The sequence below is a fragment of the Tachypleus tridentatus genome, chromosome 11, assembly GCF_004210375.1.
Source record: "Tachypleus tridentatus isolate NWPU-2018 chromosome 11, ASM421037v1, whole genome shotgun sequence".
NCBI classification, from domain to species: domain Eukaryota; kingdom Metazoa; phylum Arthropoda; class Merostomata; order Xiphosura; family Limulidae; genus Tachypleus; species Tachypleus tridentatus.
The window spans coordinates 17611788-17638092 of record NC_134835.1 but is presented as its reverse complement, the minus strand read 5'-3'; the positions used below and the strand labels follow the sequence as shown (position 1 = coordinate 17638092).

The 26305-nt window shown below is 32.4% G+C and overlaps 1 protein-coding gene across 4 annotated transcripts in view; it reads right to left on the bottom strand.

The window, feature by feature from the left end:
• Positions 1–638: 638 nt before the first annotated feature.
• Positions 639–26305, bottom strand: part of LOC143231720 (uncharacterized) — a 37123-nt gene continuing 11456 nt past the window's right edge. The window contains exons 2-6 of one of the 4 annotated variants that reach the window (XR_013017130.1): positions 13025–13166; positions 11986–12195; positions 11104–11250; positions 1817–8514; positions 639–1771 (exon numbers count right to left, since the gene is read on the bottom strand). Coding sequence is in view for 1 of the 4 variants with exons in the window: in XM_076466331.1 (XP_076322446.1) it covers positions 7224–8514; positions 11104–11250; positions 11986–12195; positions 13025–13166 (1790 nt within the window). In the remaining 3 variants the exon portion in view is untranslated. Of the gene's footprint in view, positions 8515–11103; positions 11251–11985; positions 12196–13024; positions 13167–26305 lie in introns of all 4 variants that reach the window. The other 3 variants (XR_013017131.1, XR_013017132.1, XM_076466331.1) reach the window with 3 other exon arrangements.

The window sequence follows — 26305 nt, the reverse complement described above, 5'->3', positions numbered from 1 at the left end:
GATACGTAGAACAAAAACTGAAGTGTACTTAGCCTAAAGATACGTAGAACAAAAACTGAAGTGTACTTAGTCTAAAGATACGTAGAACAAAAACTGAAGTGTACTTAGTCTAAAGATACGTAGAACAAAAGCTGAAGTGTACTTAGCCTAAAGATACGTAGAACAAAAGCTGAAGTGTACTTAGCCTAAAGATACGTAGAACAAAAACTGAAGTGTACTTAGTCTAAAGATACGTAGAACAAAAACTGAAGTGTACTTAGTCTAAAGATACGTAGAACAAAAACTGAAGTGTACTTAGCCTAAAGATACGTAGAACAAAAACTGAAGTGTACTTAGCCTAAAGATACGTAGAACAAAAACTGAAGTGTACTTAGCCTAAAGATACGTAGAACAAAAACTGAAGTGTACTTAGCCTAAAGATACGTAGAACAAAAACTGAAGTGTACTTAGTCTAAAGATACGTAGAACAAAAACTGAAGTGTACTTAGCCTAAAGATACGTAGAACAAAAACTGAAGTGTACTTAGTCTAAAGATACGTAGAACAAAAACTGAAGTGTACTTAGTCTAAAGATACGTAGAACAAAAACTGAAGTGTACTTAGTCTAAAAATACATGGAACAAAAACAAAAGTCAATAATGAAATTGCACGAATTTTCTTTATTTGGTTATGTAATACATTTTGTTTCATATGTAAATAAATTTTCTCTAGTACACATGTTATTTACGTTTTTTTTATATAACATATAAAGTTTATGAAATATTCAAACTAATTTGAAAACATTTTCCAAAATACTAGAGCACAAAATAGGATTTCATTCACCTACTATATCTAGGATGGAACTTAATTCTAAACTACAGTTTTAACAATTACTGTTATATTTTATAAAACTGTTAATGAAAAACATTTTTAAACACCTTCTGTTAACAAGGAAATGTTGTGTAACAAACAGTTAAAACTTTACTGTTGATTAATATATACACATACATCTTAACGTCTGAAAAAAATATTTTAACATAAATTTAAGTATTTCTAAGGTGCATTATCTCATAATTGAAACAGTTTCCAAAAATAAATATTAGTGTGGTAACAATCACCCAATTATTGAGTGTTTTATATTGTAGTAGCTTTATGAAATATTTCTGTGGCTGGTACAGAATTTATCAAAATATCAGTTGATTAATGAATTGTAACAATTATTAAAACTCTGAAGCAAACTAAAACTGTGACACCTACAACTTTACATCTGATCATCATACAAATTAAAACTGTGACACCTACAACTTTACATCTGATCATCATACAAACTAAAACTGTGACACCTACAACTTTACATCTGATCATCATACAAACTAAAACTGTGACACCTACAACTTTACATCTGATCATCATACAAACTAAAACTGTGATTCCTACAACTTTACATCTGATCATCATACAAATTAAAACTGTGACACCTACAACTTTACATCTGATCATCATACAAACTAAAACTGTGATTCCTACAACTTTACATCTGATCATCATACAAATTAAAACTGTGATACCTACAACTTTACATCTGATCATCATACAAACTAAAACTGTGACACCTACAACTTTACATCTGATCATCATACAAACTAAAACTGTGACACCTACAACTTTACATCTGATCATCATACAAACTAAAACTGTGACACCTACAACTTTACATCTGATCATCATACAAACTGAAACTGTGACTCCTACAACTTTACATCTGATCATCATACAAACTAAAACTGTGACACCTACAACTTTACATCTGATCATCATACAAATTAAAACTGTGATACCTACAACTTTACATCTGATCATCATACAAACTAAAACTGTGACACCTACAACTTTACATCTGATCATCATACAAACTAAAACTGTGACACCTACAACTTTACATCTGATCATCATACAAAGTAAAACTGTGACTCCTACAACTTTACATCTGATCATCATACAAACTGAAACTGTGACACCTACAACTTTACATCTGATCATCATACAAACTAAAACTGTGACACCTACAACTTTACATCTGATCATCATACAAACTAAAACTGTGACACCTACAACTTTACATCTGATCATCATACAAACTGAAACTGTGATACCTACAACTTTACATCTGATCATCATACAAACTGAAACTGTGACACCTACAACTTTACATCTGATCATCATACAAACTAAAACTGTGACACCTACAACTTTACATCTGATCATCATACAAACTAAAACTGTGACTCCTACAACTTTACATCTGATCATCATACAAACTGAAACTGTGACACCTACAACTTTACATCTGATCATCATACAAACTGAAACTGACTCCTACAACTTTACATCTGATCATCATACAAACTAAAACTGTGACACCTACAACTTTACATCTGATCATCATACAAATTAAAACTGTGATACCTACAACTTTACATCTGATCATCATACAAACTAAAACTGTGACACCTACAACTTTACATCTGATCATCATACAAACTAAAACTGTGACACCTACAACTTTACATCTGATCATCATACAATTGAAAAATATTTGGAAAAACTAGTCAATATGCTAGAAATTCCAAATGTAGGTATTGTCAAGTTTTTGTTACATAGAATTCCATGTTTTTATGGAAGAGGAAAAAACTTAAAAAACAGTTTGAACAGTGATTTTAAAACATTAAATAAAAATGTTTAAGATGATCATGAGGAGACATTAGGACTGAGAAAAAGACAACCTATGTGCACTCAGCTTTAATATTTCACCTTTTAACATGATTATTTGTATTTATTGTTAATGCAAACGTAGAACTTTAGTCAAATTATTTTCACATATAAGCGAACAACAGACATTTTAATATAGTGTTTTCTCCTGTACATGATGACCAAGCAGCTGGAAACTTCTACACAGTTATTTAAATTCCGTCACATTACACAGTGACGCAGAACCTTTCACTGTGCACAAACTTCTCATGAATATTAGCTTAATTATTTCAAATTTTTAAACATTTCTAAATAGTTTCTTAACCTCATGCAGGATATAAAAAGATTCAATTTCTTAGGCACTGACTGAAGACATCACACGTTTCTTTTGAACAGCTAATTAGGATAGTAGCTTTTACACATGTTGGAATCAACATAGTACAGATCAGGTAAAAACAGACTATATTTTAAATTATACATACTAATTACCGTGTTCTTAACGACCTTTCTACAGTTTTTGCAGAAACCTCAAGTAAGAAACAATGTGTTAGAGTACCTTGCAAGTTTTAAATAGAAATAAGTTTGAAGACTTAAAAAAACGTCTTTCTCTGTTACACACAGGGTCGGTCCAATGGAAAATAATATTGATTATAATTCCAAATTTACTACATATACCTACATGATGTATAGCAAGCTATCAGCAAACAAGTCTTCTGTACACAAAAAATCAAATGTATTACAAACGTATTTGTACTAACAATATGTCTGGGAATCAAAGCTAATCTGACTGAAAACTGCGAGTGTAACATTTGTATGAAGAATAAAAACACTTCTTCCATCATACTATTTATATATTGTATTTATGTAACCTCCAGAACCTTTTAAATGTTGTATATTGTACTTGCATGATCTCTAGAACCTTCTAAACATAATACACTGTATTTGTGTGATCTATAAAACCCTCTAAATGCTATATACTGTACTTGAGTGACCTCTAGAATCTTCTAAATGTTATATATTGACCTCTTGAACCTTTCATCCATTAGATTTTGTATTTGTAGGTAAAAAGCTTTTACTATATCCAGGTTTGCTGTATTTGGTATTTTTTTCACTATACTATAAACTGTTGTGAAATTAACAATTGATATGTAAATCCATAACACCATGTTGAGTGGTACTTTGTACAAGGTCATAGCATGAGCACTTTGACTCCCATAAAAGCTCTCAAGATTAATAGGTGAATGAAATTTGTGGATTCCTCTATAAAATAATTCATAGTCATCCTGATACTGTGGTTTGCATGTGACCAGAAGTTACCTTTCATAATGTTGAGTTACCCAAGCAAGAATGTAGAAAGTCGAAACTTACACTACTAACCAAATACTAGTATGTATAAATTTACACTACTAACCAAATACTAGTATGTATAAATTTACACTACTAACCAAATACTAGTGTGTATAAACTTACACTACTAACCAAATACTAGTGTGTATAATCTTACACTACTAACCAAATACTAATAAGTATAAACTTACACTACTAACCAAATACTAGTAAGTATAAACTTACACTACTAACCAAATACTAGTATGTATAATCTTACGCTACTAACCAAATACTAATGTGTATAATCTTACACTACTAACCAAATACTAGTAAGTATAAACTTACACTACTAACCAAATACTAGTAAGTATAAACTTACACTACTAACCAAATACTAGTGTGTATAAACTTACACTACTAACCAAATACTAATGTGTATAATCTTACACTACTAACCAAATACTAGTATGTATAAACTTACACTACTAACCAAATACTAATGTGTATAATCTTACACTACTAACCAAATACTAGTAAGTACAAACTTACACTACTAACCAAATACTAGTATGTATAAACTTACACTACTAACCAAATACTAGTATGTATAATCTTACACTACTAACCAAATACTAGTATGTATAAACTTACACTACTAACCAAATACTAGTGTGTATAAACTTGCACTACTAACCAAATACTAGTATGTATAAACTATCTGCTATGATTAGTTTCATTACATTCTTACTCTACTGTGGGATCATACACAAAATACTTCCATGCAAGCTGAACAACATATGAAAATAAAACCATATTAATAATGTGTTCACTCATTATGCCAAAGGAAACCACAGCTTTGTACAATATGTATAATGCATAACAGCTTTTACAGAACAGGTCAGTTTACTTTTATCAATAACTTTTAATTTCTTCTATTCTTATTGTACACTGTTGACACACAGCTTTCAATGCTTTTTACATATTAATAATAATATTATATATAACAATTAAAACGTTTCTTACAAAAACAAACTACTGACTGAATTCAGTACTGAAGTTTTTATATGCAAGAAAACTGTATAATGGTTCCAAGAAATTGGTGTACCATCTTTAATAACAAAAGTTTTATTACTAAAAACATTTAGACTCAGGTACAGTGTTACCAGAAGCTTGATCAGGTACAATTACTAAAACTACATTTATTGGAACTAGAAGCTTAATCAGGTACAACTATTAAAACTACATTTATTGAAACTAGAAGACTGATGAGGTACAACTATTAGGACTAGATACAGTGAAATTAGAAGATAAATCAGGTACAACTATTAGGACTAGATACAGTGAAACTAGAAGATAGATCAGGTACAACTATTAGGACTAGATACAGTGAAACTAGAAGATAGATCAGGTACAACTATTAGGACTAGATACAGTGAAACTAGAAGATAGATCAGGTACAACTATTAGGACTAGATACAGTGAAACTAGAAGATAGATCAGGTACAACTATTAGGACTAGATACAGTGAAACTAGAAGATAGATCAGGTACAACTATTACGACTAGATACAGTGACACTAGTAAATTGATCAGGTATAGCTGTTAAAACTAGATGTAGTGAAACTACTAATCATATACAACTATAAAAACTTAGTAATTGTCACAGTCTATTGTATATGTTAATTGGTTCCAGCACCTAACTTTCAGTCCTCCAAATGCACACACACGTTAGCATGGTCACTCAAACAGTAAATGTAGCATAATAGGTCATCAAAAACTAATCCATTATTTACAAATGCACGTTATTAATTACGTCCTCTTACTTTACATGTATAGATAGACTGAACCACGATAAAGTAGTAGCATAGCATTCTTACTTGGTCAACAATTGCCTACCATGGTTACAAAACCAAAACTATTTTACATGTGGTGAAACATAACAACTTCCATTTTGTACCTAGTGTTTCTGAGACAAAATTTTATTTGATTATTTAAGTAGGTTATGTAGCACTGTCTCCTTCACAATAATGAAGTATGTGAAACAAGGAACAAAACTACACAGCTTATAAAAATATAAAACATATCTAAACTTGGCAGATTATAAATTCTTAAACATTTTTAAAAATAAAAAACACATCATTAAAAATAACATTCAGTTCATGATGTATCAGTATCATTTTAGTTCATATTTTACACGAAATTTCTACATTATATTTTGTTCTTTTAAAATGGCACTTGAGGTTGATGATCTAATATTAATATTAAGAAGCAATCTGTACATCTTTACTATTAGCAAAACATGCCTTCACTGCACAAACAATATGTAAAACTATGACTTTTATGCAACCGTATACACAGTAAGTGTCAATGGATCATTTCAATGGTAGGTTACAACTGCACAGCAGTTCTTTATGTATCTATTCCCAGTGCATATATGTCAAAGAGTTAACAGTTTTTATATAACAGAATTTCTCGTAGTTTCTTATATCAGTCTTGGAATTTATTTGGGTTTTATTGTTTCCTACACTAAAAAAATTAACTTTTAAAACTTTAATACTTATTTTTTTAAATGTCCAAAGAAGACAAATAGAGTTGTCACTTATAAACATGTGCAAAGAAGTGTATGTGCAAGCAGAGTGCATAGTGGTCATGATCAGAATAATCCAACTAATGTTAAAACATCACACTGATAACACAGATGGAAACATCTCCTTAATAGTGAAAACACTGAAATTTAAAACAGCTACTACGCAGAGCACTTCAGATATGAACATTTTAAAAAGTTCTTATTAAGTAAAGGAGTCTGTCTAATACAGAAATAGTTACTCCTGTTGGTAAAAAAATTATTTATTTAAAACAATAGACAATATATATTGTCTGATAATTTCCTGTCAAACTAATACAAGAAAATGCAACACAGAAGAAACCAACTCGTCACAATAGCGTTTAAGGTTTATTGGTGACCTTAAGCAGTAGGTATTGTAGAGCAGATAAAACATAAAATGGCAGAAACCTAGTTTCTGAGATTCATGAGTGAGAAAATATATAAAACTCAAGCTTGATCTTTGGAAAAAGAAAGTCTCTAAAATTCTGTCTTTGGTCTAGGTGAAAAGAAAACTAAGTTATTATATGTTACCCATACAACAAATATCTAAGTTCTTATTAACCATTAACAAAAACCACAGAATTTAGAAGCTACCTTCACATCCATCGTATGATGAAGTTCACATCTGAGAGACAGGTTATTTTTGGATACTCTTTTAGAACGGGCAGGTCTTTTCCAGCCACTACACTTGACATGGACTGGCAAGTTTTTTATTTCCTGAAGAAGCATGAACCCAATGCTTGAACTGAGCTTGAGAGGTATTTCATGACAAGTTTTTTGTTCCTGTACTAGAATCTTGTTTGGCAATCCTTGAATTGGAAGTGATAGAATCTTTGAACCATTACTGGGCTCTGAATTTTTTTTACCAATAAATTTGTCACATGGAACAAGACAAGGATAGTGATCAGAACAATGGTTTAAGCTATCAGCTTCAGCTCTATAAATTAGTGTACTGTTAATACAGGGAGTTTGAGTTCGTGAATTAGTGTCTTCTACTGACTGATTATTATACTTATGGGATTTACTACTGTTGGTTTTATTACCTGAACTACCACCTACATCATCCCTTCCTCCCTCACTCTTGTTACCTTGTGGAACTCTCACTCCAGATCCCGTCCGTCCTGATCCACCACTCCCACCCTGTCCTCCTGTACGATCCTCGCTGCTGTCTCTTCTTCTACAGTTTAACTTTCCAATTTTCCACTTTATTCCTTCACCATCATCATCACTTGCCTCTGAACTGCTGCAACTGGTGGTCCTCGATTTCCCCACTTTCTGTTGTTGGCCTAAAAGACGTAACATTGCATGTGACAGAGCAGAACGAGGACTATGAAGATGCTTCCTTGGGTGCCTGGAGTTCAGAGTTTTTGTAGCTAGCTCATCTAATTCCACCTCTTCATCTATTTCATTCAAAAGCAAGAGAGGAGAACTTTTAACAGAATGGAGTCGTCGTCCAGGTGACGGAAGAGTTTTAAACTTTTGATTTGAAAAGGACAAAGCAGAAAACTGATTTTCTGGAGACGTTTTTGGTCTAAGTGTTGTAGCATTCATGCCTCCACTGAATGGAAGAGAGAACAGAAAGTGTTGTAAGACAGGCTTCTTTTGGGAGGTGGCAACAGACCCAGACTGGTAAGGTGCAGAATCAGATGACACATTGACAGAAGAGCTACTGTTGTCATCTTCTTCCTGCACCAAACTACACTTGCGTGCTAATGGCAAGTAGCAGTGACTGTTCTCTGCAGGAACTACAAGAGAGCTAAACTGTTTGGAATCCACTGACTTCACTGGCACGTGAGGAGAAATGACATTTATGTAATTTGTGTTTTCCTTAGGTTGTAAGAAGTCAGTTGTTTTTCTGTGGGAGAGAAAAGAAAACTGGAAGTTAATGGTTTAAATTTAGTGATGCATGAATTTTACAACAATTATTGTTACTGTTCCAACATAAGTAAATGTTTTCTTTTAATTCTACACTAGGTGGCTTATAAGTTAGTTGTCAAATGGCCTCAGTCATCATATTATTACAGCATCCACATTGGCTGTTTGACTAATACTGTTCTTTACATTACAACTTTGTAAATTAATACAATCACAATGTTGGCTCAGTTGTATAACAGTCTAACATCAACACATATGTTTTCATGCAAATTGTATTATCAGCCTACATTGTGTTAAGTATCCTGAGCTTCATTTATTCATAATAAGCTAAACACCCAGCTTTTGTCTGGGTAATGAATTTAATATGGAGTGGATGTTACGATAAGTAACACAAAAATCCCAACTTTCTCATAATTTATTTATAACATAATACATTATTATGATATTCATTATTACTTTAACAAACGTTTTGTATGAAGTTTAGGAACTCAAAATGTATATCCTTACAACATGGTGTACACTGGTCGATGGTTAGGGTGACTTTGTATTAAGAGGTAGTAGCACCCAAAGTACGGGTGGCAGGTGTGCTTTCTCTTAATGTCCTTTCACAATGTTTCACATGATTAATTACATTGGCTGTAGACATGTTTTACAATCCAAAGTTGAAAAGTTCTGGATTAAAGTAGGAAGTGGGTATAACTCATGAACAGCTATTCACATCAGCCTCATGGTGGCTGTTGGAGTAGGAACTTCAACTGAGTTTAAGTATTTATTGCAATAGGGGTGGCAGTTTTTTCATTGCATTTCTACACAGAGTTATAGTTCATTATTATAGAAAATGTAATACTTTTGTGTGTGTAAGGATGTGACACCATCTATGAATGTAATTAACATTAAGTCTGTTGAGGATAATAAGTGCTCAATAACAGCAATAACGAGTGATGGAGGGAGTTGTTACCCCCACTAACATGCCATTTTCAACTATCATCCCTCAAAGTTTGGTTGAAATTGGCCTAGTGATCTAGGAGCAGTTAGATAATGGACAGACAAACACATACGTAGATTTCTCTGTTTTAGACATAAAGTCAACTGACTAAAAATATACTACTGAACATAACATCCTCTGTAACTGCACAACTCTGTCACATCCTCTGTAACTGCACAACTCTGTCACAATTTTGAAACTCAGAATATTTTAAGTACACATTTTTAATAGATAAAGAGGTTTACTGGCATTCATTTTAATTTTAGCCCACAAAAATTACTTTGTTCACAATTATACATTATATATAAAGATGGTATGGATATTTGAAACAACTTGTAGTTTGAAGAGTTAAATATAAGCAGGTAGTATAATTGACTAGTTTTTGGAAGCAGCACTAGAGAGCACCACTTCTACTTCTGGCCAGCTTGTTCTATTAAATTCAACCCTATGAACACTGGTTATGATGACTACTGAAACTTATAGACTACGGCCATAACACAGCAGCTATTCTTCTACCACAAAATAATATTACAACAAAGTTTCAGATTCCTTGGGAAATATTAACGTGTTTTAATATCTCATACAAATATTGTTAAGATGTAATAATAAGAAAATGATGGTGAAACAGTGGCTTTCTTTTGTCCAAGCATTATATTATTTACCACATATTTAAATAATGACACAGACTTTACAGCCATCCTTTACGGAGGGTTAGAGATGTCATATAACATCAATTTTGGAGTCTCTCTACATTTTAACTATGCTTCTGCAACATACTTCCTACTGGAAAGAGCTCCATCACAAGGGTGATATGTCCAAAGTAAACTACTCTTCCCTGCATGCTTTTCACAATTCCTTTAATACATGGAACTGACAGTTTCTTAGAATATGTTGAAAAAGTCTAACTGTACAGAAACTCATAATAGACACTGCATTTTGAAATTTGATTAGTCTTTGTTATCAAATTCCATAAATATTCATTACATTCTTCAGTTGCTTAAGGTATTGCAATAGTTTAACAGAAGGTATGACTTGAAGCATTATCTTAGTTAGCCTGTACTCTGTTGGGCTTATTTCCAGATAGAGATTGTTCTCGAACATGTTGGCAACTGATCTCCAGGTTTGTATATCGTAACACATTTCAGAATGCTACAACTTTCTCACCATGACTTCTTGCAGGTCTCTTTCTGAATGGTCCTGGTGTTTTAAGATGATATGTATTTAGGTGCTTTCTAGTACTACTAAATACAAAATATAAACTTTTCTTGAAAAATATATGTTTTTGATAAAATTCATCTTATCTGAGTGTAGAAATATTTTTCATCAGAAATTATACAACTTTTCTAAAGAGATCAAATTTCAATGGCATCTTAATAAATGTAAAACATTTGTAAAAATGTAGTTCTGATACATTCCATTCACCAAGATTTTGAATCAATGTGATTATCACATGACATACTAATGTGTACATTAAAAGTACCTTTAAATGTAGTACTCTCAACCTCTGTGAAAGCCAAACAAAAAAATTTTATAGTAACTCGTAAAGTTGATATATACACATTCATATAAAAACAAAGTACTTACTCAGATGTGATAGCAACAGGAGGAGAATCTCCCCTGAAACTTTTACTTAAAATCTGAGCTTTTTTCTCTCGCTGAACTCTCAGTTTCCTTTCTGCTAACAAGAAATAGGTAGCAGTGATGTGGTTGTATTCATTCTTTTGTAGTGAACTAGACAGTATAACATTAAGCATAAGTAATTCATATATATCACCTGACTATTTGAAAACCTACCTAGTTAACACACTATTTTAATTATACCTTGTGATTATGTTAAAGCCTCAAATTAAAATTTTGTTGCTGGAAAATGTTTTGATTTCTAGTTCGATTATGTTTATAAGTTAGTAAAATCACGGTGTATTTAACCTAAACTTGTACAGCAATAATTTGATATTTTACATATTTTTGAAACTTTAAACAAGTATTCATAAACATTTGATGTTAAAAACATATACTTATGAAAGTATGACATGCTTTACAAGAATAATTCTACAGCTGATAACAGGTAACTTAGAAAAACCTTTCTGGAAACAATCCACATACTAAATTTCACAATTTACAAAAAAACTAATCCTGCCTTGTATATCAACATATATTAATCACAGAATGAACATCCTACAGTATACAGGAACAAGTTTTTAGTTAAGTAACAGCTATATATTATTACACTCACCATCTCACACTTTATAAAAACAGTGTTATAGTTACTGAAATATATCTCACATAAATATAATTACCATGCCTAACCCATAGTTTATAGGTAAGTATATTTACTCTGACCATTCAACATTTTATAGAAACAGTATTGTAGTTACTAAAATATATTACACAACTATAATTATGCTGACTATCAAACAGTTTATAGAAACATCTCTTACAGACTTCTTAAACTATCTAATCTCTTACTCTATGATGTCCTCTTTTGCTGCTATACTTCCATTTACCAACTTCTGGATAATATATCCATGGTCCTCCTCAGAGAGACATTCACGAGAAATTAATGGTAAATAATCTGCTAGCTGCATGGTGTCTCCTGCATTTAACCATTTGTTTCCAGCTACCTCTTCTAGTGTAGCCCGTTTCTCTGGGTCACGTATTAGCATACTTTCTATCAGGCTATATGTAGCATAGAAAAACTAACATTAGCTTTTCTTTGTAGAACAGTGCTTTTGGATATAATAAACATTATCTATGAGCCCATCCACACCTAAGTATCAAATTTGTGACATAAGTTTAAGTTTCTTTATTCTGATAAGTTAAAAAGAAAACAAAACAGAACTAAAATTAAGTACAAAACCAGAGAATTGAGAAGTTAAACAATATTCATATTTTACTATTAGATCTATCAGTGTATAATATGTCACTTATACAAATCAATTCCACATGAAATAATTCCTTCAACAGAGTAGAATTATGTTTAATGTAAAACCCAGTACACACTGGGTCCAGGAAATTAAAACTACTTGAAGTAAATATGCAAGAAGAATGAAATTTTTAGAGATACAGCAAAATCAAATCTTAACATTTATTATTTAAGCATTATTTAGAGATAAAACTTGTATGATAGAATCCACATTTTAAAAATGAATTTACCTTTGTTAATCTGCATATGATAACCAACTCTCAAACCATGCTTTATGAGCAGGAGAATACAAGTTAGAAATGATGCTTTCATTATTTTATTTCAAACTACTTAATCCTAAATATATTTTTATATAGCATTGCATTATTATTAAGTTAATATTACACCAGTCAAATATTATGCAATAACACAGTTTCAGTAAAAATATCTGGTAAAGTTTACTATGAGTGGATACTGCATCTCTATGGCTCCAATGTGAAACATTTCCCTCCATTATTAAATGTACTGTTTTAATGTGCAACAACACAAATGTACTATTAAACTTGATATCCAATCAAACTTCACTTGTAAACCTAAACTTACTTGCAACATTCTTTGGAAACATGGCTTGGAACAGTGTAATTACAATCCATTATCATTATAAGTGTTTCACTGTCATTGGCTTCTTGAAAGGGAGCATGTCCAGAAACTATCATGTAGAGAATCACTCCCAAACTCCAAACATCTGGAAAGAAAAAACATTGTTTACATTGTAATAACATTTCACAACAGTAAAAACTTTTTCAAATGTTTCAAACAGCACGAAATATAATTTTAAAAATTGTGCCTCGAAGCAATAATTATTACTGAGGACATTTTCTATTACACAGTATATTTTTAATGAATCAAAATGTTAATAAAACCTATTCTGATAAGTGCTTTATTTCAAGACCTTTTGATAACACTTGTGTTGAAATCGAGATCTCGAGTCCCAAACAGATAACTCTTACCTGGACCCTTGTATAACCCTATCTGCAAACAAACCTTATTCCCATGTCTAAAAACTTTATACATAACACAAATAACCATGTTTCAGTAAACTATAAAATGAAATACAAACTTTAGGCTAACTGATGAGTTCAGCAAGAGACAGCTGCCAGACTTGCCATTTACTCAGGTCAGATGGCTATTAGAGGTAGAATAGCAAGTAACAGGGAACCACCAATAATAACTCATTATACTTTAAGGTTTGCCCTGATTACAGCTCGAGATCATAATTTACATAGTGCTCCGATAGTGATAATTAACAACCAACCATGTGTATGGCTTGAACAGTTCATAAATTCAGGTTAAATTGAAGGATAATTTTATAGCTGTTTTTCTTCTCACAAACTGTGAAAACAATGCAAATAGAATAGTTTAATAAATGTGGTCCTACACAGGTACTAGGATAGTCCTCATCTTTGAAGGTTTAATCTACAACACCCTCTATCCCCTTATTTTGTTCTAACAAACATATGTAAGTAATTCACACCAAATATTATCTGTACTGAGAAACACTTAGAGAGGTTTCTCAAGGTAGTTGAAATTTTAGCCTGTAGCTGGCATTATATCTGCATACTCTGAAATGTTGCACAATATTCTTATGAAATAATCTAGCACATTCTGAAATACTTCATGGTATTCCACATTATTCTGAACATTCAAAAACATTCTATATATTAACAATATATGCTATCATTTTTTACTTCAGGAATATTCTGCATGACATGACAGTAGTTTCTCTGAGTGTATACAAGCTATAAGCAGACTCTTCTGTATCATGTTAACAGACACTATCAGTTTATCATTGCATGCGGTGCAACAAGAGGTAAGGCTATGCTTTAGCTGCTTGGCTTAGAAGAAAGTTAATTAACAGGAAGCACATGTACCTTCAAGTAGACAAGTGTTGTGTCTGTTTTTCTACCATAAAAAAACATTAAAGATGGTTTGTAAAAATACAAAGGTTGTGATAAAGTAGATTGCAGCTTTTTTGAAAGAAAGCTTGAATTCCAATTCATCCAAAACATCATGCTGTTACTAAACTGGAGAAGCATTTTAAAAAATGACCAAAGCTAAAGAAAAATTTGAAAAGGAAAACTGAAATGTGGTGATCTAATGAATATAACTGTCAATAACCTAGATGACTTCTCTTATGTCATCTGCCCTTACTGCAACAGCACACAGTCTTTGTCATGATGTGTAGGAGCAACGTTAAATGATGTCATGTATTTCCCTTACAAGCAAACCAAAAAAAAAAAAAAAACAGACTTCTTCATATTCTACATGAATTATTACCCTGGGTGTTCAGAGAGAGCTACAAGGAGTTCAAAACATAAATATAGTAAATAATAATGATGAAAGGGATATGATTCTTACTGATAATAGTAATGCCATCATAAAAAAACAATAACAAACAATGTTTCCTTCAAGTTGTACATGATCATAGAAGAAAGAATCTTTTCTAATAATGAAAAAAGGAAACAATAACACAGGCCTGCAAATTTAAACTCCATAAAAGTTGTTTTGGTTTCAAAAATGGAATTTCTATAATTCAGCTACACAATTTTTAAAATAATATACGTTTTTTTTTCCCTATCACTTGAGGATTTTTTTTTTTTACAAATTGGGAAGAAAAAAAACTTGTACTTAGATCAAGTTATCGTGCCAGTTACTACAATAAACATTTTCTTGCACTGAAAAATCTACTTTTAATACCTACTTACCCCTTTCAGCCATATCTTCATTTGCCTTCTGGGAATTGGTAAATGTTATGAACAGCACATCAGTCTTTTATATCTCTACACTATTTGCATTAGTGCAGTGACATGTACTGATCACGTGAACACCCTTCACTTGTCCTGTTGCAACCTCTATCCTAAGGCAGCATTGTATCCTCTACCATTGCAGCACAAATCTAACTTTCAAGAATTAGCATATACAAACCCAAACACATCAGAAAACCATGGAGAAGAAACCTGGGGAGTGGGTGAGATGGTAGGTAAGTACCTACTAAAAATACATTTTCAGTGTTAACTTCTCAAACAGTACTACCTCTGCTTTTCTACTGGAAAGGTGGAGGGAGCCAGTGAAGGCACAAAACAGAGGGTCAAAAGGGTGAGAACAGGAACCAAAATAATTCAGTTTGAGATATGAAAGGAACAGACATGATAAAGAAGATTTGGATCACACAACAGGGATATTAATGGGAAACAGAAGGGATGTAAAACAACAGAAGTATTGGGAAGTAAGGAATGATTGAGATAAAGGAGAACAGAAACACAGTAAAGCATGTGGGAAACATTAATATCAGAATGCTGACTACAGCCACTAGCAAGAATGGCAAGGAAATAAGTCTTAAGGAAAAGATGGTACAAAGAACACATAGCAACAGGTTCAAAAGGAAAATAGGCAAGGATACGAAGAATGACAACGAGATCCCAAAATGGAAGCCTAATGGATATAAATTATGAACAATATGCAATTAATGGAAAAGAATAGATATAACAGAGGAAGAAATAGATATATGAAAACAGGAGAAGTGAAATATTTGGGACAAAGTAGCACATTAACTAGAAACAATGTACACAGATAAACCTTGATCAAAACATCACATAATGTACCTGAACATGTGAGAAATTGAAGGATAGAAAGAACAAAATCTCTGACAAATAGACCACTGGTAAAAAAGATAAGACCAATAAAGCTCATACACAGACAATGAGAAAAGACGTAAGGATTGGGTAAGCAAAGAAACTACACAAGGCAATTGACCAGGCAAAAGTCATACAGTTTGGTGACATCTTGATGAGACATGGGTGCTGTAGTAGATACTTGGACGGAGATAAAGGAAAGGTTTGCTGCTCCAGTAAAAACCAAAGTATAGGAAATCATGACTGAGCAGACCAATATGGAATAACTAACAACACAAAACAAGGAGCTATCTGTATGAGAGAAAGAACCTTGAAGAGGAGTCTGATCAGATGGCAAGTAAAAAGATCAAGGTCCCTCCAATCCTGACTAAATGCACCTACCCACAGAGCTGATGATGCAGAACAGGAGACCCAAAGGAATGACGTTTGGCATTAATAGTGTTTCAAATGCACTGGCATGAGGCATATCCTCTGAAAAAATTTGTAGAAAGAACTTGGTTGGGGTGAAATAGATGTTCTGCAACCACTTTTATAACACCCAAAACATGACACGCCAAGAATGTGATGTTGTAGCTATAAGCCCAGTATAAGGTTGAGTGTGAAAAACAAAGGATCTTAGACTTGGTACCCCCTTGTTTGGAGATATAACAGAGTAGGAAAAAATGAGTGAGAACCTGATGAACTTCCAACACCTCCAAGTGTTTGATATGGTAAGTAGAATCCTTGATGGACCACTGTCCTGAAATCTCCCAAGAGTTGAGGGAATCCCTGAACCGACTAAAGAAGCATCTGTGAACAGATGCAAAACAGAATGAAGTACAAGAAGAGAATCTCCCACTGTGATAAAAGCCCCATTGAATCATCAAACAAGGTCAGCCTTATTACCTGGGGAAAGAATAATAGGATGATCCAAGGGATTGCAGAAGTTCCACAGGTCAAGAAATGTCAACTGAGTTGAATGCATGTGTGCTCAATTTCTTGAGTAAGAAGAGAAAGTGAATCCAGGAACCAAAGTGGAAAAGGATGGGCCTGATTGAAATGGAAATTGAAGAAGACACACAAATGAATGAGGTATAAAGTGGAAATAAGGAAGAACTTCACCACCTGGAGGAGAAACCTCACCCAAACAAACTCCCAAAGAAGGAAGTGAGAGTGATTGGTAGACTGGGCATGTTAAGATGCAAGCAAGGAGCCAGTTGTCCTTGTAATGATAAAGCTGAATACCCAATGAATGAAGACAATGTGCAAAGGCACAAAAATCCTGGCAGTACTCATCGCCTTCATGAGTGACCAAAGATAATGACGTGACTCCTGAGCAATGGTGATATTAAATGAAAGTAAGCATTTGTCACATTGAATTTGGTCATCCAGGTAAAAAAACCCACCAGAGAGAGAATAGGATGAATCCTTGGTGAATTTGGGTGTTTTCAGAAAGGAATTCAGTTGAGATAGATTGATTATAGGTCTCAAATCTCCATTTTTTTGGGGACAACAAACAGGCACCTAATGATCTGCATCTCCCTTATGAAGAAGGCTAAAAATTGACTTCATTAGATGAATGAACAAAACATGATCTCAAGGAGGAAGAAAAGAAACTTGGAAAGAGAACAGGGGATGAGGTGACTAGATTAGAATGTATAAACCTTATGACAGAACACATAATATCCATGGATCTGCTGTGAAGGTTTCCAGATGGCACAAAAGCGATATAACCTGACCCTCACCTGCTTGTGGAAAGATATCTACATCAACAATGATGAGGCCGAGAGGAATGGAAACAACAGGCCCAAGGAAAGAAATGTCAGGAGTAGAGAAAAGGGTGAGAGAACAGGTAACTTGAACAGGCAAACAATGGTCAATGCAATGCAAATTACAGTAAACTAGGACCTATTAAAAACAACCAAGGCATCAGGATTAGAATCCCACAAAGGAAGGAGAGGATCAAGATAGTGAGAATCCAAAGAGGTATTTTAGATGCATTAACAAGCATAACAGAATTGGTCCAAAATCTAATTGGGATAAGGCATACCCACTCTTAACAATACTTAAGCAGCAAAACATTGAGTGTGAACAAGATATCTTGGGGGAGAAAGGAAAATAACAATAATAATTGGGATGCACCAAAGCCATGTCTAAACACTTTAGTGCCATTTAAGAAAGTGAGAATTGTGCTGCAATGGTAGAGAGACCAACCTGTACTAGTAGTTTAGAGACCACAATGTGACTGGTGTAGGGTGGTCACATCATCAGCACATGTTCCTGCACTGATGCAAAAAATATAAGAATACAAGACTGGTGCACTGCTAACACGATTAACCAATACCTAAAGGGCAAATGAAGGTTTAGGTAACTGTGGAAGTGTGAAGGTAGTACTATTTCAGAAAGTTTTAATTATTATGTTTGTTAACAAATTTACAAACAAAGGCAAGAACACTGCAGTCAAATAAATATGCATCCTCATTCATTCTGATATGAAATTTACATCTTTTAGTTTAAAAACTATGTGTTGTAGTCTTTCTTTTATGTACCACATCTGGAGTATCTCATTTAAATGAACAGCCATCATGCTCATGTTTCATCTTCCCCAATAACTCTTCTCCATTTCTCTGATGCATTGAAGAAACCTTTCCCATTGTTTCTTGCTGATGGCACAAAGATTTTCATAGCAATAATCAATACACAAGTGTAGGAAATGAATTTAAGATGGTAATACAACACAACTCTTTGAATTCAGCAGGTTATTCACAACATTTTTGTATTTTGGATACTTTTTCCCAAACATATAATAATATATTTAAAGCTATTTACACTTCTTTTTAAACTTTCCTTATCATCTTTTGGAACTATTCATCCAAAATCAATTTTGTGATCTGAGTCCCAACAAAAATCCATCACGCTTTGCTTCTGAAATAGCTAGGAATTGCCCAGAAAGAATGTCACCATCTTTGTCTAAGGCCTTTACAAACTGCTTCATCAAGCCTAGTTCTATGCAAGATGGAGATAATAGGGTTTTCTTTGTGTCAACCAAACTTTCATTTTCAATGTTTTTTCTTTACCCTGGTATCAGACTGACTCTGTGGCCATTGCTTCTTTATCCATTGTTGATTTTGTATACTGCTGTTTATTGACACTCACAAAAAAATGGTAATTTTGTATAACTGGACTACTGACTCAACAAGATACAAAAGACTTTTAAGTCTCTACAAAATAACCAACCATGTTCTTTGTATTTGACTTTATTATGAAGTCCAAGATTTTCATCCTATTATGTTACATAGTACAATTTATCCTAAACAAGTCTACACTTTATTATGTACATTATGTATTGCAATTTCAAATAGCTTATAACTCAGTTAAACTGTAACTTAGGTTTGGACGTTAAATAAATACCAACATGTATCCGATTTATATTTGCCACCAAGATTTATACACACATTTTTTTTAATACAAATACATTTTAATGTCTAAACAATGATCTATGTACAAAAGTTGTACAGACCTAAACAAAATATTGAGTTTTCTTTCTCACCTGGAACTTCCTTGATGTCTTATCAAGGGTTCACAATGAGCGAGTTAATTTCAATTTGATGTAGGTATAATACACCTGGGAGTTAGCTAGCTCTGTGTTCTTTTGATTTCACCAGCTACACACTGAGGTGCTCCACAGTTGAAGCTATATAACATTTTTGTAAAAGTACCAATCTCTGACATATATCTACTATAGTTAAATGGTTTGTAATGTTCGAAATTTATAAATGTTCCTGGTCAAATATCTTAAGTTCCCAATTAAAAATGTTAATAATAATTATAGTTTCCAAAGTTTATAGTGTACCAACTGCAGCAAACCAATAACAGATAATGTCTTTTGGAGCATCACACTGGTTATATTTATAGACATGAAGTTCTGTTTATACAACAATACTAACAACATACCATTGCTTAGGCACACATGCATATGACTCTTACACTTGAGAACCTTCTACAACTTTAGTGAATAGATGGGAATTTCACAATAAAGATTTAACAGTATAAGTTATATAAATTTAACTCAAACAAATATCAATATTAAAATAGATAAATATGATAGTAAATCCATCACAATATGTTTAAGTGGACCAAATGAACAACAGGAACAAATGCATAAGTTACCACTGTGAAGAACACCTTTTAGACTTCTTTTGGAGGAACTGATGAACAATCATTACTCATTTGGTTTATACACTATACACTGCACTCCTAGCTTTGGCATTATTTTTGCAATAAGCCACTGAACCTTCTTGTAAGAAGTATATTCTTTCTCATGATTTTTGTACAAATAAAATGATGCCCCAGGAAAAGGTAAGTTCTTAGCCAAAAGCCTGGACCCCAAAATCTCTGAAGAAATCTTTGGAAGGTTCAAATCTCTCACCAAATCATCAAGTTCATCTTGTGAGAAAAGTTGTGGCTTACCAAATGTTTCAAGTTGAATAGAATCTCCAACATTTCTACTGACAGCAGATTTAGAACCAGATGAAACTGTATCAAGTCTCCAGTGGACTAGGAACAGATATATAAAGACATCAGGCAACAGGTTTTATTGAAGGTTTGAATAAGAAATTTCCTTTTCAATTTGAGTGTTGTAGCTTTGCATGTTACATAAGCAGCAATCTATATGGTTTCTAGGCCAGTCTCATGCCAGACCTTTGGAATTCCAAAGTGCAAAGACTTTTTCTTAACCTTTAGTTCATTGTCTCAGCTCTTAAACACAAATGGTGCAAAAATTATGCAAATCCCACAACTGTTTTTATTGGTTCTCAAGTTTTATTCCAGAATATGCATAATATACTTTCCTAATGAACTCTGTAATGTTTTCCCATTGCTCCTTTACAACAAATTTACCACAAATATAACAGAATAGGTTTGGGTGATTTACATGACTTATTGCCATAGTGATAAATAATGTTGAAATATATATAAAGCCAAATTGCATGTATAAACAAACACAATCCAGATATGATGTCATTTGGCCTTTTAACCATTTATATACTAGTATTGTTTTTCTCAGGGTTGTGTCATGTAAACATTTCAAGACAATAAAACTATTACAGGGTTGTGTCATGTAGACATTTCAAGACAATAAAACTATTACAGGGTTGTGTCATGTAGACATTTCAAGACAATAAAACTATTACAGGGTTGTGTAATAATGTGTGACAAACCACACCATATAATCATATAGTTATGGTATTATACTGCCATACATGCAGTAAAATAACAATATACTTTACACAAGTCATTTTTAACACACAAATATGTTCTTATAATACATATGGTACTAAGCCTATGTAGCCTAGAACTTTAACCTCATTGAGGAACACCTAAATATGGTCCTAAATGGATGAAGTTTAATATTTAGTTTGATTTCTGTACACTGGAACAAAATTAGTGTGAAATCTTTAAATTTTGTTAACATGAAAGTTTACCTTGAAGCAAGGACCATCCTAAGTATAGAGAGAATAATGACATGTAAGTTACAATTTGCACAACGTATGAAAGTTCAATGTCCTTGTAAAACAGTTTAATTTGTTTTTAAGTATATTAAGAATATGGTGTTAGTGCTAGCCACACATATATATACATTTTATTCATTGATTTTATCTTTCTATTCTAGTTATATGCATGCAACTAAACAGTGTCTATATTCAAGTATTTACAACACAACACTAGTCAGCTACAGGATAACTCTGTGAAACCTACTGTTGTAACATGAACATAAGTGTATGACACTTAACAGGAAGTTCACAAACTACTTGCTAAGTAGTTTACACTAAATATAGTGTAATTATGACACTGACAACTCCTTAAATACTTTAAACCATTTACTTGTATACCAAGAAAACACATTTATATTACTGTAGATAAAACATTACAGTTTATATATATAATGAAGAGATGCTATTTACATACAGGTTCTGTTTTGGATGCCAAATATTTTGGCTGCTTGACAACAGCCATCTTTAGTAGTGAAACATGACCTTAATTTCAACATAGAACACGGGAACTATTTTACACTATGTTCTTATTAACAATTTTATCATTATTATATAATTATTATTTCAAAAAACTCACAAGTACAACTGTTATAGTCAAATGAGACTTTGAAACAAAGAAAAAAATTAAAGTTTTCGGAAGAAACAAACAACATGAAACAGAGTAGGTGTTGAAATAAGAATGAAAATTTATTCACAACAACACAAATCAACAACATCATACAATATACAAACATAACAACACAAGCCAACAACATCATACAATATACAAACATAACAACACAAGCCAACAATATCGTACAATATACAAACATAACAACACAAGCCAACAATATCGTACAATACACAAACATAACAACACAAACCAACAACAACATACAATACACAAACATAACAACACAAACCATGAAAAACATACAATACACAAACATCTAAAATGGTTGTGGCATGTTTTCCTCTAAAAGCTTTAGAAATTTTAGTTTACACTTTACTAATGTAAATCTCTTAAAGGAACATGAAAATGCATGAAACACATCAAAAACTGTATTTTATGAACATCGAACAGTAAACATCACAAAGAAAATACTTATTAAAAATAAATGTCATGAGAAACTATATATAAAATCAAACCTGATTAAATTAACAACAAAATATAATAACGAAACTTTTTCAAGACAGACGTGGAAACGACTTGAGAATGGTACACAAAAACCAACAGTTCCTAACACATTGTAACTCACATCAAAAGACTTACAAAATAAACAAGTTAACAATGCTTTATCAGATGACCTCACATTGACTTATTTATTATCTCATAACATCAAATCATTTTACACTTATGCCTAAGTAACAAAACTGTAATGTTTTCTTAATGTAAGAACACATAACTGATCTTGAAGTACACATATTCTTCCATGATACAAAACTACACATTTTGTGTTTATTAGTGAAATAAACAGACAACTCCATTATTTCAAATTAGGTAATACCACAAAATTTGATTAAGATAAAACCAATTTTGTTTCTACTAATTTCACACTAAGATTAAAGTGCTCATATTCAATTATGTAATGCCATAAAAACCTGTTTCTTACCAGATGCCTGTATCATTGAGAATTCTTTATTGTAATGTTGCAGTTTCACTTCAAATGTTATGTTTCTTACCAGATGCCTGTATCATTGAGAATTCTTTATTGTAATGTTGCAGTTTCACTTCAAATGTTATGTTTCTTACCAGATGCCTGTATCATTGAGAATTCTTTATTGTAACGTTGCAGTTTCACTTCAAATGTTATGTTTCTTACCAGATGCCTGTATCATTGAGAATTCTTTATTGTAACGTTGCAGTTTCACTTCAAATGTTATGTTTCTTACCAGATGCCTGTATCATTCAGAATTCTTTATTGTAACGTTGCAGTTTCACTTCAAATGTTATGTTTCTTACCAGATGCCTTTATTATTGAGAATTCTTTATTGTAACATTGCAGTTTCACTTCAAATGTTATGTTTCTTACCAGATGCCTTTATTATTGAGAATTCTTTATTGTAATGTTGCAGTTTCACTTCAAATGTTATGTTTCTTACCAGATGCCTGTATCATTGAGAATTCTTTATTGTAATGTTGCAGTTTCACTTCAAATGTTATGTTTCTTACCAGATGCCTGTATCATTGAGAATTCTTTATTGTAACGTTGCAGTTTCACTTCAAATGTTATGTTTCTTACCAGATGCCTGTATCATTGACAATTCTTTATTGTAATGTTGCAGTTTCACTTCAAATGTTAGGTTTCTTACCAGATGCCTGTATCATTCAGAATTCTTTATTGTAACATTGCAGTTTCACTTCAAATGTTATGTTTCTTACCAGATGCCTGTATCATTCAGAATTCTTTATTGTAACATTGCAGTTTCACTTCAAATGTTATGTTTCTTACCAGATGCCTGTATCATTGAGAATTCTTTATTGTAATGTTGCAGTTTCACTTCAAATGTTATGTTTCTTACCAGATGCCTGTATCATTGAGAATTCTTTATTGTAACGTTGCAGTTTCACTTCAAATGTTATGTTTCTTACCAGATGCCTGTATCATTGAGAATTCTTTATTGTAATGTTGCAGTTTCACTTCAAATGTTAGGTTTCTTACCAGATGCCTGTATCATTGAGAATTCTTTATTGTAACATTGCAGTTTCACTTCAAATGTTATGTTTCTTACCAGATGCCTGTATCATTCAGAATTCTTTATTGTAACATTGCAGTTTCACTTCAAATGTTATGTTTCTTACCAGATGCCTGTATCATTGAGAATTCTTTATTGTAATGTTGCAGTTTCACTTCAAATGTTATGTTTCTTACCAGATGCCTGTATCATTGAGAATTCTTTATTGTAACATTGCAGTTTCACTTCAAATGTTATGTTTCTTACCAGATGCCTGTATCATTGAGAATTCTTTACTGTAATGTTGCAGTTTCATTTCAAATGTTATGTTTCTTACCAGATGCCTGTATCATTGAGAATTCTTTATTGTAATGTTGCAGTTTCACTTCAAATGTTATGTTTCTTACCAGATGCCTGTATCATTGAGAATTCTTTATTGTAACGTTGCAGTTTCACTTCAAATGTTATGTTTCTTACCAGATGCCTGTATCATTGAGAATTCTTTATTGTAACATTGCAGTTTCACTTCAAATGTTATGTTTCTTACCAGATGCCTGTATCATTCAGAATTCTTTATTGTAACGTTGCAGTTTCACTTCAAATGTTATGTTTCTTACCAGATGCCTTTATTATTGAGAATTCTTTATTGTAACATTGCAGTTTCACTTCAAATGTTATGTTTCTTACCAGATGCCTTTATTATTGAGAATTCTTTATTGTAGCGTTGCAGTTTCACTTCAAATGTTATGTTTCAGTATTTAACTTTCTTTTTTTAACTAAACAAAATCTTCGTGTTAAGTTCTTGTACCATGTGTAAACAAAGTCTTCATCTAGGGTTCAATATCTGCTGCATAATAATATTAAAATCAAAATTTGTCTTTATTTGAATAGTTTCTTTTTATTGCCTATGTTACACAGTAATGTCTATATTTGTAACATGTATACAACTGGGGATTTGCCAAGTTCTGTACATTGAGTTCTATATGGAAAGAATGCATACCTGAGAAGGATGACACACACTTTCAAGCTGACTGCCATAAATATAGTTTTACAAAAATTGGATACACGTGGATATAGTTCATTTACTGATTACGAACACACACTAGTAAACACGTTACTTACCACTGTAAGATATTGTGCAACATCAGCTTACCACAGTGGTATTATACATTCTACTTTGTATTGCAAAGTTATTATCCAAAGAAATTGCAACTATACCCAAAATCTTCTGTAATAATAAATCTTTCAAAAACAGAACAACTAACATAATTGCATGAAATTTTTCACATAAAGAAAGCACTGTAATCAGAAACTTAATCTATACCTCACAAGATAGCTACATGATAATGAAAAAAACACAAAATATATTCCACAATATTGGGCATTGGACTATCATGGATCCAACAAAGCACATTCCAATATACTCCATAAGATTAAAAGTGACTACTTTGGAAAAAAAAACATTATGTTATATTGCTTCCACAGTTGAAAGAGTTAGCACATTTGGTGTGACAGGGATTCAAACTCATGACCCTCAGATTATGAGTAGAGCACCTTAACCACCTGGCCATGCTGGGTCTACAATATATTCCAGAAGACCAAAAACTCAGAATACCATACAAAAATACCCAATTCATAATACACTGGAAAAAGGTTGGTTCATACAAACTACAGAAAAGTATGCTGTGAACATTACAGAAGTGTAGTACAGTCAGCTGGTGAAACTCATAGTATAGTTTTGCTGAGTAACTTAAACAACCCAGCAGACCTATGGACTATATGAAGAATTCAAACTGAGATAACCCATATCAGATGTTAGCTAAAACAATGTGTAAACATAATTGTGATAGACAGCTAAAGACAACGTTTGATGTCAAAGATACAAGTTCTTTCAAACGTACTTCAGTAAAAGCAAACAAAAAAACCATTTTTTTGATATACAAAAGATTAGACTATGAAGACAAAGAAAAATTATACCGTTCCTCAAACATGAACCAAAATCAAAT